Raw genomic sequence first — 16,030 nt, 5'->3', positions numbered from 1 at the left:
ACCATGCGCACTCGATGATCAAGTGGTTGATACAGTGCTAGCATCTCATGTTACTTCAATCTTGCAGGGTAAACCAAGGAAAATAGGACACCAGAAGAAATTTCCCTTTCTTATCTCTCTCAAACTGGTTTATCATCTTCTCAATGGTCTCCATCTACTCATCGAAATCTCTTCAAATTTTTTTTTTTCTTACAAACTTATATGGAGATTAAATGGAAAAAAAATTATGAATCCAACGATATAAAACATATGCCTTGCCTAACATGCACAATAATATGAGCCCAAAATAGTTAACAGATAATCTCTCCAGACCATGAAGGATCTGCGTCATATTAACTACTTGCTAGGGTTATCCAACCTCATACTTTATATTTACCCGGGAGATCCAACTTCCATGTTTCTGCAAAACTAGCTTCTTTCGTCATTGCCCAAAAGACGAAGAGAAAGATGAAAGCAAGAACATCAACTGATAACTTCGCCGTCAACGAGGATCAATGAAACCAGACATCATCTTAACATCCAACCAGCACAGATTCATTTTATCTTTTCTTCTTTTTATTTTTGAGCAATAATGTAGCTGACATAGATCGTTACGAGTTCTACTCAAAGGAGACTAAGGCATCGGATCCAACACCTTTGTCGCTTGCTTGCGATGCCAAACCAGAAAGCCTCTCACCACCGGCCTTTCCTTCTCGCTAAGTTTGAGGATTCCCAAGAACATAAGCCTATAGAAAACCACCATGCCCATCAATATGCCCAAGTCCACCCACTTGGAGTACCCCATCTCCATTTGCCATGTCTCTCTCAAAATGCTCTCGCCTGTTATGGTGGCTGGCCCTCCGACTAAGCCATTAGGGAAAGCAAGACCCTCAAACTCATTCTTGTATAAACCTTGGTTAGCATACTTATGGAATGAGATGTAAAACATTGGGTACTTCCAAACGGGCTTAGGCAAGTCGTTCGGTACTCGAAAAAAGCCACCGTTCAGTATCATGATGGCTTGGACACCGGCACCGGTGATGATGCCCATGAGGAAGTTGGGGACAAGACTCGCAACGAGCATCATAAGGCTTTCTACGAGCATCATGCACACAAAGAGGACTAAAGCAAAGTAGAGGAAGTGTTCAGCTCCATCTCGAAGGTGCGCCAGGTAGTAGGCGATGGCTCCTGGGATTAGAGAGGTGAGGAGGAGGTAGGGGATGGAGGAGAGGGTGTTCCCGATGATGTAGGTGCCCACGCCGTAGTGCCCATTTAGCCTCTCACGCCCAAATATCTGTGAGAGTGAGGATCAGTACATGAGAGTGAGAGAGAGAGAGGGTCTCTAGTTAATTGCATCGCAGGTTATTAGGTGACAATAAGTTAATTTCGAGGAAAATATAATTAATGGAGATGAAACCCCTTATAAAAAGGGTCAGATTATCTCTATAAATATTTAAGGGTATTTTTTTAAGTTATTTACATGGACCTTAAAATTTTAGGTAAAATTCTAAATGCTCTACTTATATACGAAAATTACAAAGAAAGTCAATCAACCTTATTTCTTGTTTAAAAAAAAATTGCTCCTCTGTCAACTCAAATTTAAAATATTTTTTTTTAGTGTTTTTAGTTTTTCCGTTAGTAGGGCAGTTCCCCAAACTTTAAGGCATGGCCCTCTGAATGAAAAAACTAAACAAAAATAAAACAAAAATTCAGGTTGACTGAGGGGCAAGTTTGATAAAAAAAATAAAAAAAAGTTGGTTGACCGACCTTCTTTGTAATTTTCACATGTAAATGGAGCATTTCGTATTTTACGTAAAATTTGAAGTTTTGTTCGTAAATCACTCTTTTATTGTTTTACTTAAAATTTGAAGTTTTGTTCGTAAATAACAACCGCAATATGGGTTTTTTTTTAAAAAATTCATAAGATGTATCTAAGTGAATGATAAAAAAACATATGTCCTCAAATGTTAATATAAATTATTTGACCCCTTTCAATGATTTTATTAGCAGTTTCATCCCCTTAAATGGTATTTTCCCATTCATTTTGCATGGTTTGGTTTGGAAACTTTGGAAAAGTAAGAAATTTAGCACCTCTGTAAGCATTAGTGTTTGTTCTAGTCTTATTTTTGGTTGATTTATTCATGACTTTGGTCAATATTGTTGCCCAGATATTACTTCACACCATCATTATCATCACTAGAGCCTTATCCAAACTATTTGGGGTTGGCCACATAAGTCAATAGATCGAAAATAGGGAGTGCCTTGGGATTTGAGTGAATTAAATTTGAGGAGGTATCTAATGGAAATCTTAACCAATGCAGTGGGTAAGGAATAAGGCTTGGGTGTAACTTGTTAGCAATTGACATTTGCAATGCTTGTTCTATTCCTATTGTTCTCTCTACCTATTTCCAACAGTTTTTACAAAAAAACGAAAAAGTATACATGCGTAATTTTTTCATGTAGTTGTTTGCATATGTAAATATTTTCCAATTAGAGCCTACACCAAGTTTTTACTGAGGTATGATGAAGGTTTATGGGCCTCAATCTTATGCTTTTAAAGAAAGCTTTATTTCTGATATGTCATATGTATTGTATAGTTTTAATAATCCTATTTGTATTGGGGGGAATTTTAATTTCATTTGTTGGCTTGAAGAGACTTGTTTTGGGGGGCCGATTAATTCGGCCATGAGGGTTTTTAATAGGTTTATAGAGACCCATTCTTTAATTGATCTTCCAATCTCGGGGACTGTCTATATTTGGTCCAATGGAAGTTTGTCTAATCTATCTATGTCTAAGTTAGACAGGTTTTTGGTTTCTGGAACTTGGTCAGATGCCTTTCCTCTTGCGTTTGTCAAAGCTTTACCACGGTTATCTTCCAATCACACCCCAATTTTACTAAGTTCCATTACCTCCTTGACGGGGCCAAAACCATTTAGATTTGAAATTGGGTGATTGCAGGATAAGGAGATTGTAGATATAACTAGAGGTTCATGGGAGAATATCGTCAAAGTGGGATCTCTTGACTTCCCACTGGATAAGAAACTATTGAATATCAAACAAAAAATTATTCTTTTGAAGAAGGAAAAGAGGTATGTTGTTAGAGGAAGAATTGATAAAGTGCTTTTGGATATTTAATTAATCAATAATAATGTCCAATCCTTAGTTAATTTTTAGAGGATATGATGTTGGAGAGAAAAAAAAAATTCAGTATTCTTCAGGATCTTCGTAGGGCGGAAAAGGTCTAATTGAAGCAAAGATTTAGGCATAAATGACTCAAAGAAGGTGATCTAAATACCAAGTTTTACCATACTATTGTGAGTGCTCATAAAAGGCAAAATGACTTGTCCGGATGGTAATCAATGGAGTTGAGTCGGATGATAGTAATGCCATGGCAGATGCAACTATTGCTCATTTTTGGAAGGCATTTACATCAGAGGTTAATTTCATTCCTAGCCTGAGTCAGGTGGCATTCAAAGTTTTTCATTTAGAGTTTCAAAACAATTTGGAAGTTGATCTTACTATGGAAGAGCCTAAGAGTACCCTGATGTCTTTTCGCTGCCTGGAGATAAGTCCCCTAGCCCTGATGACTTTCCCACTATTTTTTTTCCAAAGATTATGGAGTTTGAGATGGTTAGGGTTTTTTTTAGAAGAGGTAGGATTTTTAAATGGGTAATTTCTATTTTCATTGCTCTGATTCCTAAAAAGTTAGTAATTGAAAGTCTAGGGAACATCAGACACATTAGCCTTTTTACAAGTCTCTATAAAATAGTTGCAAAGGTTCTAGCGGAGACATTGAAAGTGGTGCTTCCCTTAATTTCTCAGGACCTCAATCTGCCTTCATCAAAGACCGAATGTTCACAAATAGTGTTTTGGTGGCTCATGAGTATATCCCTTCGAGAGTGTTGGATGGAACTCCAAGGGTTGTGATCAAATTAGACAATAAAAAAGCATATGACATAGTAGAGTAGGGCATTATGTTAGAAATTATGATGAATATGGTATGGAGTTTTGTGAGAAATGGAGAAGTTTGATGTTTGGATGTTTATCCTCTGCGCACTTCACCATTCTTTTAAATGGGAGCCATTCTGGCTTTTCTACTGCTTCCAGAAGATTACGTAAAGGTGATCCCTTATCTCCCTTCTTGTTTATAATCTATGCATAGTGATTTAGCCTTCTGGTGCTGAATGTGGGGTGTAGGGTTAACGTTTTTGGTTTTAAGGTGGAAAACGAGGGGCCTTCTGTATCACATTTACAGTATGCGGATGATACTCTTATCTTCTCCGGGGCTGAGGCTCAACACGTAAATAATATTGCAATGCTTTTGAGATGATGTAAGGTATCTTTTAGTCTTAAAATGAATTTCGAAAAAACCTACGGGTCACTTGCCAATCACTTTAGGTAATTAGAAGAGACTATGGGTTGCAATTCGGATCACTTGCCAATCACGTATCTAGGTATTCCTATTTCTAATGGAAGATTACTGGCAGTTGTCTGGGATAAAGTTATCCAAAGAATTCAATTTAAGCTGGTTCTTTCGAAGTATAAGTATTTATCCTTAGGAGGTAGGATAACTTTGTTACAAGCTTGCTTGACAAATTTACCTATGTACCAGATGTCCCTCATTCAGATTCCTTCTTCAATGGCTAGGAAAATTGAAGGTGAGATGAAATTTGTTTGTGGGGATCAATTGATGTTTGTAGGAGATATCATCTTTTGAGGTGGATAGGGTTTGCACACTTAAAAGTGAGGGGGACTGGGTCTTCGGAAAATAAAGTTGGTTAATCAAGCATTACTTTATAAATGGTGGTGGCGAAGTCTTCTATTTAAGGATTAGTTATGATTCAAAGTGGTGGTAGCTAAGTATGGCTTAGATAACTTCAGTATGTGGATTGGGTTAAGGAATGGTAATAGGCATGTCTTGTTCTTTCAGAGATCTATTAAGTTTTGTAAGCCATTGATCCATCCGAATGTGAGATGGAATTGGGGAGTGGAAATATGATATCATTTTGGCACCATAAGTAGATTGGTGATTATCCCCTAAAATATGTGTTTCCTAGGGTATTTGCTGGAACAGATAATCTTAACGATGTGGTGTCAGATATGTTTGAATTAAGGGGAGGCCAGATCGCATGGGAAATGCACCTTCCTTATAACAGAATTTTAGATGAGTTATTTGCCCAGAGAAATTTTCTCTTGGAGGTCCTGAACTGAGTTTATGTTCTTCAAATGGCAGAAGACGAGGTAGTTTAGGAGATTGAGTCAGATGGCATCTTTTCAGTGAAGTCAATGTATTGCCTTGTATTCCATAATCATTGGAGATGGTCGAAACCGGAAGTTGCTCAAATTTGGAAGTGGAAGATACCTCATAAAGTTCAAGCATTTTTGTGCTTGGCTATTCAAGATAAGATATTCACTGTAGATAATTTTATTAAAAGGGGGAAGATCCTCTCTATTGTATGTTTAATGTGCAAGGGGAATTATGAAACAGGTGATCATATGTTTCTACATTGCCCTTTCATTTCTAGAATTTGGTCTTGGTTTGTTTTACAAGTGGGGTGTTCGACTGTATTCCCCAAACAAATGATAGGAATTATTTCTAATCTCTCTCTACCTTGGCTGCCACAGTTAGGAAAGTTGATCTGGCAAATAGTTAGAGGAGTTGTCATGTAGGAAGTGAGGAAAGAAAGAAATAGAAGGACATTTGACGAGATTGGTTTATCCATGGAAAGGGTCATTGAAAAGATTGTGCACATTGTGTGGTTCTGGCTATCTGCTGCTAAAGGAGGGGAGGATATGGTGGAGGTGGATATTAGGAGAAATCTACCAAATCTGTTTCAGATGAGATTTATCAGAAGAAGGTCGAAAGTCAATTGGGTTCCGCCATTGGAAGGTATTTTCAAACTAAACTTTGATAGTTGCTCATTGGGAAATCCGAGTTTAGCGGGCTACAGAGGAGTAGTGAGAAATTACGAAGGAATTATTTTGTTTACATATGTGGGTCCTCTCGGTGAGACTACAGCCATGATTTATGAGCTGAAATTATTCATTGCAAGAAACGTGGGATCCTCATGTATGGTAGAAGGCGATTCCTTGAATGTTATAAAGTGGTATAAAGGAGAACAAAAGGATGATTAATTCGTTTGATAAAAAGGGTGCTTTGTTGTCTGAGACTGTTGCCTTTAATGATGTAATCTCCTTTGAGTAGTTTTTTTAGTAGTTTTTAATAAAGTTAGAGAACTTTTTAGGGAAGTTTTTTATATAGGTTCATGGTCCCCCAATTCTTGATGTCTTCTTTAGTGTTCTAATTGAACCATCATTTATACAATCTATTGGATTATCATTATCATTGTAAAAGAAAAAGCTATATGAAAATATAGTAATTAAAAGGGACCTTCATGTCCTCCACAAAGGAGGGGAAGCCTCCAATCGCCATGAACGTCAAGAATGCTGCAACAAACATGAGCATGGACCCTCTTGCCTACAACATTTGCAACCCAAAAACACAAGAAAACCATGAAAGGTAGAAAGCAAAGGTGTTCAACGTTTGATTGAGGCTTTTAGGTTCACACTAACCTGAATAGAGCCAAAGCTGTGGCCAATGTCAAAGAAGATGGTACCTATGCACAGGCACAACGCAATGTAGATTGCTAGGCGCAACCAGTAGTAACCGAAATCCCTATACATATTCACAAAAGATCTTCTTGTTAAGGCGGACGCTTGTGTAAAGAAGCTTGCTTGGCTCCCTTTCTTTGTCAATGCTTCTCCCTCCTATGACAAATCTTTCAATGGGTTACACACATATATCTGTATAGAGAGAGTAGGGTTGAGAAGTTATCCGATCTGGATCTGAAACCAGAAATTTAGATGCTATATGGATCCGTCTATAGATCCAAGATTTGGATCCAGATCCAAAATTTAGATCCAAAGAGTTTTCAGGTCAGATCCGAGAATAGGTGGATACAATTCGGATCTGACCCAAGTTTTTAAAATAGCATATATTATTATAAATAAAAAAATAAAAAAATAAATATATATATATATATATATATATATATATATATATATATGAAAAATTCTTCCCAACGTCTATAGGTGACAATGAATAGTAATTTTTCCTACCCTCATCTCTATCCAAATTTCATTATGCGGTCACAATTGTCGGATAGTATTTTATTTTTCATGCTCTTTTTACAAATCGGAATGACCTGAAATTTGAAGGGTATATACATCTTACTGAGGCGCATCTAATAAAAATATAAAAACAATTATCTATGAAAATAATGTTGACCAAAATACCCCTGAATCTTTTCGAAGGTATTTTGGTAAATGTTTTTCATATAATTTTTTTTTTTTATATCTTTCAAAGATTCCCATATTTTTGATGAATACACACTCCAAAGTTTAGGTCATTCTGATTTGTAGAAAACAAATTAAAAATAGAACACTACTGGATAATCGTGACTGCGGGATGAACTTTGAACGGTGATGGGGATAGGCGAAATCACTGTTCATTTTCGCCTATAGGCGTTGCATAATTTTTTCCTATATATATATATATATATATATATATATATATACTTTAAATTTTATTATTATATTTTGACTTTATAATAGATAAAATTCAAACTAATATGAATCTGCATTCGGTCTGGATCCGATATGTAGTTTTGGATCTGGATTAAATCAGATCCAAATCAAATTTATACTTTAGATCCGGATCCAGACCGATCAGAAAAATTCTCAACGCTAAAAGAGAGAGATGTCTTACCCTCTTGGAGATATCAGCTACATGAGCAAAGACTTGGTTTGCAATGGTGGAATTGTAAGAGTTGACTAAGATATCAATCGCCTTAGCAGCTTCTGTTGCCTCGGCATCGGAACCTTGCTCAATATCCTAAGGAAGTTGACCACTTCTTAGCAACAAGCAACCATCACTGACTAACACACACCAACACTAGTGTTGCAACTAGGCTTGGCCCTGGCAAGGTCCGAATCTAAGAATTGCATTCTTGGCATGCAGCCTGAAAAAGTACTGGGCTGGATTTGGCCATCGTATAAATATAGATTATATATATTTTCGAGCTTGGCAAGGGATGGACTGGCCCGACCCAAAAATAACTAGTGCCCAAGGGGTCAGTGGACCGTTTTCTTTGGAAAAATATCAAAACAGTGGTTGAATGTCAATAAAGAGGGTCATAAGGTTACGAATTACACTATAGAGCATGCTTTTCCTCATAAAAAATATTGAAAAATTCCTAAATTGCTTTTATTTGGTGTTGGGAAGCCATAATATTAAGGGATAATTTGATAATTTTACCCCCAAAGAGGTTTAAACGAATGATATAAGTTTCTCTTTGGGGACAAAATTACCAAAGTACGCCAATTGTTTTTTGGGGATAAAATACTACAGTATCCCAATTGTTCTTGCTTCCAAATACCCAGCAGGAGCAATTTGAGAAATTTTCAACATTATATTTGAGAAAGTATCTGTTTGATATGAAAATTTAAAAGCATGTTCTAAATGTAATTTGTAATCTTTTGACCCCTTTAGTGATATTGTAAAGTGTTTTCAACCTTGGCCGTATCAGCTCAAAAATCCATCCACCTGCCCGTTCCATATAAATATAAGATAGAGAGCTTGTGCCTATTCCCACTACTTTTTTTTTTTTTTAAATAACGTATTCCTGTTACCTTGTCAAAATCGGTGTTAATGGTGTGGAGGAAATGATCCGAGGGGTTTCTCAATGAAGGGCAAGGGAAGCCATTGAGTGTAAAAACGGCATTGGCTTCGGAAGCCCGGCCAAAATGCAGTGTCTTCCCACCGGAGAGGAGGCATAGTGTGTTGAAGAGGCCGAAGACCTCAGCACTAGGCTGGTGTATCGAAGCAACCACAGTTCGATCATCATGCAGGGCCAAACGGGCAATTCGAGTCATGACATGGTAAGACGCAGCACTGTCGAGCCCACTAGTGGGCTCATCAAGAAAGAGAAGGCTAGGTCTCGTGAGGATCTCAATGCAAATGCTCACTCTTCTCTTTTGGCCACCGCTGAGTCCCTTAACCCCCCAGGCCCCAATCCTTGTGTGTATTGCATCTTGTAAACCCATCTCTTGAATGGTTATCTCAGCCCCCTCTATCTTTTGAGAGCTCGACATGGAGCTTGGCAATCGGAGCTGGGCTGAGTAGTACACCGCTTCCCATACTGTTAGAGTGCTCATGAGTGTATCATCCTGGGTCGCATAAGCCTACATCCAAAAAATTAATTATGCTTACATATATGGACGCGGTTAGCATGCGGTAAGGCCACTTACAATCTGAGCTTGGCAATAAATATATCCTTTAAATATAATTTGATCCTAACTTTTAAAAAATATGTAATTTTTAATATGGAGATCATGAATATGAAAATAAATAAATAAATTTTGAAAACTAGAAATAATAATTATATTAAAAAAACATTTGGACCGTTTGTTACAATTGTTTTTAGATGGACCATATGATGGATGCTTTTACCTTTGGACCGTATATTGTGAAAATGCGGCCCAGCCTGCATGAAACAATTGTTCTATATATATCAGAAAGGGGTTATATTAGCGTGCTCGCACATGTTAGCATTTTAGAATTATACTCAACAAATTTTGAACACTTATATACCATTGTTTTGTACATGGAGCATTTTTTTAGTAAGTGTATATTTGGTCATTAAGAGGATGTGACATCACCCATTTGGGGCATGACATCACTCACATGAAGCATTAAATGTCACTAATGTGTTTGATATGGGTGATATCACACAGCATGTAGATGATGTCACACCCTTCCTAATGATAAAAAAGACCCTTAATAAAAAAATAAAAGAAAAATTTCGTATAAAACCCTAATTTCTCATATTATTTCATGGTAGACCCTCTTTTCGTTTTTCTTTCATGCAGCATAAAGAAATTCCTAAAGATTTCACCGTACCCCCTCATTTCTTATTTCCCTCTTTTATTGACTTTTGACCAAAAAAATTCGTCCCAACAAATATAAAAAGATTTGTTGGAGCTAATTTTTATGATCAAAGGTCAATAAAAGATGGAGATAAGACATGAGGGGGTATGGTGAAATCTTTAGGGATTTTTTTATGCCGCTTGAAAGAAAAACGGAAGGATGGTCTACTATGAAATAATACAAGGAATTAGGGTTTTGTATGAAATATTTTCTATAAAAAATGCTCTATATACAAAACAAGGATATAAAAGTTTCCAAAATTTATTGAGTACAATTATAAAATACTCTATAGTGTGAGCATCCTAACATAACCTTTTAGAAATTGGTTGGGATAAAGCTCAAATGATGATGATGATAATGCACGTAGTATATCATACACAATAGTAACATTTATGGCCATCCCAATAAGGAAAGGTCGAGATTAACTATATCCAGTTGAGTGCCCCATCATCAAGAATTATAGTTTATCTTGACTCTTCTGTAACTAAATGGACCATAGATGTTCCTATGGTGTACCACATACTAATAAGAATTTTATGGAACCATGGCCCTTAGTGTGCAGCCTAATCAAAGTAAATTCCAGAACTAATGATAATGCAGCAAGGTATGTCCATACCGAGGTTCCATATGCCAGGGCTTGTTTACGACCGTTGATATTGCACTACATTAGAATTTAACCTCCCTAACAATCAAATCAATCCAAGTGAAGGAGACTAGTAATCATATTATAATAAATTCTCAATTCACATAAACCTCATGAAAAGAGAACTATCAAATGCAAATAAAAACATAAACCTCATGAAAAAAGAACCATCAAGTGCAAATAAAAACATAAACCTCATTCAAAAAGAACTATCAAGTGCAAATAAAAACATATAATCCTTAAGCTGTTCCCTATTTTGTAGCATATTTCTGGCAAAACTTCTCTCTCACTGAAAATTTTTGGCCCTTATTTTCTCCTCTAAAACCCCTTTCCTCTAATGAGATATTATTGAGAGCCTCTTCGATTAACTAAAAAGAGACTGAAATAATATCCATTTTAGTGAAAGGGAATGGCTGAAATGCCCATGAGATAAACCAGAACATTGAGATGGCAATTTGGGTGACCCAATAGTTATATTAAGGGAAAAGTATGACATTTACATTTCATACAAGGTGGTCCTAAGTGATTAGGATCTTATATGTAAAATCAAGGTAATGGAGATTGCCATTGTTTGGGCTCAAGCTCCTAAATTCTTTTTTGAACTTCCTGACACGCCGAAGTTTTTAAAATTTTGTGTAATAACTAGGAGTAGTTGTTTGAAAAATTAGTTTGCTCGGCAGTTTTGCAAATAATAGAAGAGAAGAAGAAGAACCTCAATTTTTAGGTACATTAGTGAAATATCTTGATATATTATTTATCCTTTACTGATAATAATTAGTTTGCATTCTCTCTAATTTCAAAGAATTTTTGGAACTCTAATATCTAAGGCATTTTTTTGGTTATTTGTTAGAATTTTCTACATTTTTTATTTGTAGAAGGCTAGAGGGGTATATATAGGCTTCAAATTGGTGTCTAATCGGATTAGAATTGGGAATCCTAGATCTATCTTTAGGCTCGATGATATGATTTGATTAGTTGACTGGTCATAGTAATTAAACTTCTACATGTTTTAAGACTTCAGAAACCTACCGAAAAAGCACCTTCCACAAGTAGAATCAAAAGTTCGGCCATTGGGCCAACTGGAGCATATTGCAGAGCTGGCTCGATCTCGCCCAAAATTTCCCAGATAATACTAGACACTTCTTGATATCTTTAATGGCAGTCTGATCCAATTTGGAGGTGTCTAAGTTGTTCCGATTTGAGGTTTTCTAAGGTTTGGTATATTTAGACAGTTTTTTCTAGATTGGGTTAGATTTAACTAAATCGAAAATGTGAATGGATTCGACGGTGTAGGAATATTCCCTAGGGATTCTTAAGGACGGTGGACACTATTAATTTAAGAAAAATATTCAGTAAATATTAAATATTTTATTTCTTTTAAGTTCTTAATTTAAGAAAAATAAGAAAAATACTTTTAAATTTATCATTTTTATTTATTTTTAGCAATTTTTTGCATTTTGAAATTAGGTAATTAGAAAATATGTTATCCTTAGAGTCCTCATGAGTTAAGTTTATCTCCTTGTGCTTTAAATTTAAATTCTCAAATTAAAAGGAGCCCATTGATTTATATTTCCAAGAAATATTTTAATTATTAATTTTATTAGTAAATAGAACGGGTTCTTATTTAAATTATGAAATTTGGAAAGAAAAATAATAAAATTGTATCTTTTGAATGATAGCTTACAAACCTGCGGCTCCCCACTAAAGATACTCATTTAAAGAAGGAAGAATTTATATAAGGTGTCAATATTATAGTATAAAAGTTAGGTGTGTCTCAAACACCCATTGGAAAAGGTTATTCCGATACTTGGAGATTCTTGTTGAACATTTCGACCTTACAATGTATGAATATAAAAAAGAAAATTCAAAGTTCTGGTAGTGGTGCATTTTGTAACGCATTATTTGAACCTTCTATTTCCTAAAATTTCAAATATTTTATTTGAAAATTTTCGTATAGAACCTTAATTCTTCGTATTATTTCATGATAGACCCTCCTTCCATTTTTCTTTTAAGTCGCATAAGAAAACCCTCTAAAGATTTCATCATATCCATACATCTCTTATCTCCCTCTTTTATTGACTTTTGATCATAAAAATTATCCCCAACAAATCTTTTTAAACCTTTTCAACCCAAAAACGTTTTTAATGGGTGGAAAGGAAAAAAGAGAGTTAAAAAAGTTTTGGGATGAAATGGTATAAAATAATTTGTTGAGGTTAATTTTTATGATAAAAAATCAATAAAAGATGAAGATAAGAGTTGAGGAGGTACGGTAAATCCTTAGGAATTTCTTTATGCGGCTTGAAAAAAAAAGCAGAAAGAGGGCCTACCATAAAATAATTTGAAAAATTAGGATTCTATACGAAATTTTCCTTATTTTATTTGCATCCAATTTAGAATTTTGTTATTGTAAAGCCATTTCTGCTAACTTTTACCACTTTTTTGATACGTGGGCTTTCTGAAATCAAGCTCCCCTAAAAATAGGGAGGAACCAAGTCGACAGCTTTGTGAAGCTTCCCATTAGGGAAGGCAATATGCCAGCACTGGCCGGGCGAGCCTTCAGCCTTGGCTTGGCAAGCCTTTAGCCTTCGCCAGGGTAAAATTAAAGAAAACAAAAATAAAAAAGATAAAAACGAAATAGGTGCCAAGCTAGGCCTCTCTTGCCTTGGCCTAGGCCTGACCCTCGGGCTACTGTGGCCCATGCTCTAGTTTTTTTTTAAAGCCGGGTTGATTGGGCCAAGTCGCTACTAGTAGGAAAGGCAACAGGCCAGCCTTCGGCCTGGTAAAATTAAAGAAAACCAAAATCAAAAAGATAAGATAAAAAAAAATAGGGACCAGGCCGGCCCTTTCTTGCCTTGGCCTAGGCCCGGCCCTCGGGCTATTGTGGCCCATGCCCTAGTCTTTTAAGGTTTGTTGACTGGGCTGAGCCGGGCTTAAAATGATGGACAAAAACACAGTATTGTTCCTAAAATTCTGTTCATCCAAACAGGGCACCCGAGCCCCAATCCCAAGAACCTACCTAAACCATTAAGGACTTGTATTAAGCAAATAAATAAACCAAAAGAAGTCAAAAGTAAAGCCTCGAACCAGCAAGTGCATCGAGAAGGGTCGACTTTCCACAGCCTGATGGACCCATGATAGCCAAAAATTCGCCTGGTTGGGCGCACCCATTGAGCCCCCTTAAAATTGTGCTTACACCTTCTTTCCCATCAGCCATGACACATAGGTTGATCCACGTTAGTGACACACCGGAACCAGCAGAGCCAAGTGGATCCATATCCACTTGAACCGACTTGTGCTGGGTCCTGCCCATTTCGACACTCCTCCCAAAAGTGGGCTCGGAGCGAATATTGCCTGGTTGGAGAGCTGGTGCATGGAGGTGGAAGAAGCGCTTGCTGGTGCCTGATGCATTTTCATCAATGTCAGAGATTTTTAGGCTCGGGTTTATTTGCAATGGTTTCGGAGTAATTTCATCAAGAGAGATGTGGTCTTCGGATTCATGTTGGAAGCGAGGGTGGCTGAGGAGAGGGTTTGTGGATTGTGTTGGGCTCGAGCTCGGCATCCATTTTGGGACAGAATGGAGTGAGGCCATCGAGATTGAGACACAGAGAGAGAGATCAACCCAACTCTTGAAGAGATCAAGACAGATTAGTTGCTCTCTAGAACAGATTGATAAACGTGGCATGAGGGGCTGATGGCTTTATACTCATAAAATCAGATGTGGGCATTGGTCCCACCTATTTATTACAAAATGAGTATATCTTCCAAATAAATTACAATGATCAGCATTTATTCTTTTTTTTTTTTTCACAACTGCCTACCCTGACAATTACAGCATTGAACGAAACGTTTCTTGCTGAAATTATTGGATAGGTTGTAGAGTTTATATCCCCAAAATTTAAGATCTAAAAAGCAACATTAGCATATATTTGGCCGAACTAGTAAATAGACGGTAGATTCCTATAAGAGTAGATAGTTATAAAAAGCTTTTGAAAACATATGTACTCCTTCCCGTGTTGTAATTGCTTGACAGGTGAGTGAGTAGTTGTGTGAAAACAAAAGGGGCCTTGAATAGGGGGTGGTCCTGGTAATTTAGATGGACGATATAATCATTTTGTTAAAAATGACTGGAAGAAGTGTCCATGCATAATTTCTCTGTACTCTATTTGGTCGATCATTCAATATGCATCACTCTCACTACGTCATATCGTATGCATCACTCATCTTTTTTATGGTCCCTAAATGAATTTAGGCATATGGTCTTTAAACTCAAAATAACCTCTTTTTTTGAAGTAGGCTCCAATTTGATTGTTTAGAGCCTCTGGCTCTATATAAACTTTTCCCTAAAATAAATATCATGAATAGGACGTGCTCCCACTCGCAATCTCTTTCTAAGTCTACATCCAAGCAAATAAAGGCAATGCGGTGGGGTTCTTCTCTCTCTGTCCACTGGTACAGGAACGGTGCTTGTTTCGTTTCTTTTGGTACAGTTTTAACCTAATAACTGATATGGAAAAGGTAATTTGTTGGATTTTCTTGGGCAAATAGGTAATTTGTTCCTTTGTTCCTTTCTAAAATTGATATTGAAAGGGAGTTGCTTGTTTTTTCTCTCCCACATATGTTGTAACAGGATTCAGAAAATCTAACGTGCTTTGGCCCTTGCCCGAGCCATGTTAATCGGGTGAGTCCGAGTAACTTGCCAGAGTACAGTTCAACTTAAAAATAAATAAAAAATCAACATAAAAATTTATATAAGGTTGCAATCTTAGAATGTAGAATTATATATGCACATCAAAAATCCATCGGAAAAGATTGATTTAATGTTGAAAAAACCTCTAATTGATTATCTTGACATCGAGATGTATGAATATGAAAAGAAAAAAAGATTTATGTCCCAAAAATAGTGCATCTTGCAATATATTATCTAGACTGTCCATTTTCAAGGTTTTCATATGTTTATAGATCTACTTGATTTTAACCATTTTTGGAGTTCAAAATTTTATAATTCGATAGGAAAATAGATTTTGAGATAATCCTAAGGATATTTTTACCAAAATTACGTGTTATGATAAAATTTGGAGGTGAGCCCTAATTGGATTGTTTAAGGTTGCAACCTTATAGAAACCACACACTTTTTCTTATGACATGAGTGTTAAATGAGTTGATGATCAGGTCCACTGCCCTTGGCATTCCTCCATGATTGGGGTTCGAATCCTCAACATGTTCATTTTCAATTTTATTTTCTATTTTATTTTTTTAGAAAGGTGTTATAAAAATAAATATATACCTTTTCTTGTAAAGAACTTCTGGTGGTATGTTGGTTAAAGTTGTAAGCTCCTATAATACTTCTTCTCAAAAGGTTTTAGATTCAAATCCTCTTCCTAAATAAATTTTTTAAGGGATTCGAACCCTCAACGTCATGG

At 36.2% G+C, this 16,030-nt stretch overlaps 1 protein-coding gene across 8 annotated transcripts; it reads right to left on the bottom strand.

Moving 5' to 3' along the window:
* Positions 1 to 83: 83 nt before the first annotated feature.
* On the bottom strand, positions 84 to 14,282 carry LOC18430567 (ABC transporter G family member 1). 8 transcript variants are annotated; one of them, XR_016053209.1, is made up of 8 exons: positions 13,695 to 14,275; positions 10,584 to 10,649; positions 9,491 to 9,524; positions 8,671 to 9,222; positions 7,748 to 7,873; positions 6,553 to 6,783; positions 6,371 to 6,457; positions 84 to 1,273 (listed from the first exon to the last, which is right to left on the bottom strand). XR_016053209.1 is itself a non-coding variant. In XM_088863680.1 (8 exons), the coding sequence occupies exons 2-8, from the start codon at positions 10,592 to 10,594 to the stop codon at positions 614 to 616; spliced, it is 1,665 nt and encodes a 554-aa protein (XP_088719806.1). In that variant the 5' UTR covers positions 10,595 to 10,649; positions 13,695 to 14,275; the 3' UTR covers positions 84 to 613. The 8 variants fall into 8 exon arrangements, 7 of the variants coding, with proteins under 7 accessions (XP_088719806.1, XP_088719809.1, XP_088719808.1 ...); XM_088863680.1 differs by having other exon boundaries at positions 6,553 to 6,747; XM_088863683.1 differs by lacking the exon at positions 9,491 to 9,524 and having other exon boundaries at positions 6,553 to 6,747; positions 13,695 to 14,281.
* Positions 14,283 to 16,030: the final 1,748 nt, after the last annotated feature.

The sequence above is a fragment of the Amborella trichopoda genome, chromosome 4 (assembly GCF_054954075.1).
Source record: "Amborella trichopoda isolate Santa Cruz 75 chromosome 4, AtrichopodaSantaCruz75HAP2 v2.0, whole genome shotgun sequence".
NCBI classification, from domain to species: domain Eukaryota; kingdom Viridiplantae; phylum Streptophyta; class Magnoliopsida; order Amborellales; family Amborellaceae; genus Amborella; species Amborella trichopoda.
Note: the sequence above shows the minus strand (reverse complement) of the source record. Positions and strands in the feature narration are given on the sequence as shown.

Coding starts and splice junctions, on each gene's coding strand:
- LOC18430567 (XM_088863679.1), bottom strand. CDS start 13,778: ATGGGTGCGCCCAACCAGGCGAATTTTTGGCTATCATGGGTCCATCAG. Junction 7,874..8,670: donor TTAACACCGATTTTGACAAG/GTAACAGGAATA, acceptor CAACTTCCTTAG/GATATTGAGCAAGGTTCCGA. Junction 6,458..6,552: donor ACAGCTTTGGCTCTATTCAG/GTTAGTGTGAAC, acceptor CAAATGTTGTAG/GCAAGAGGGTCCATGCTCAT.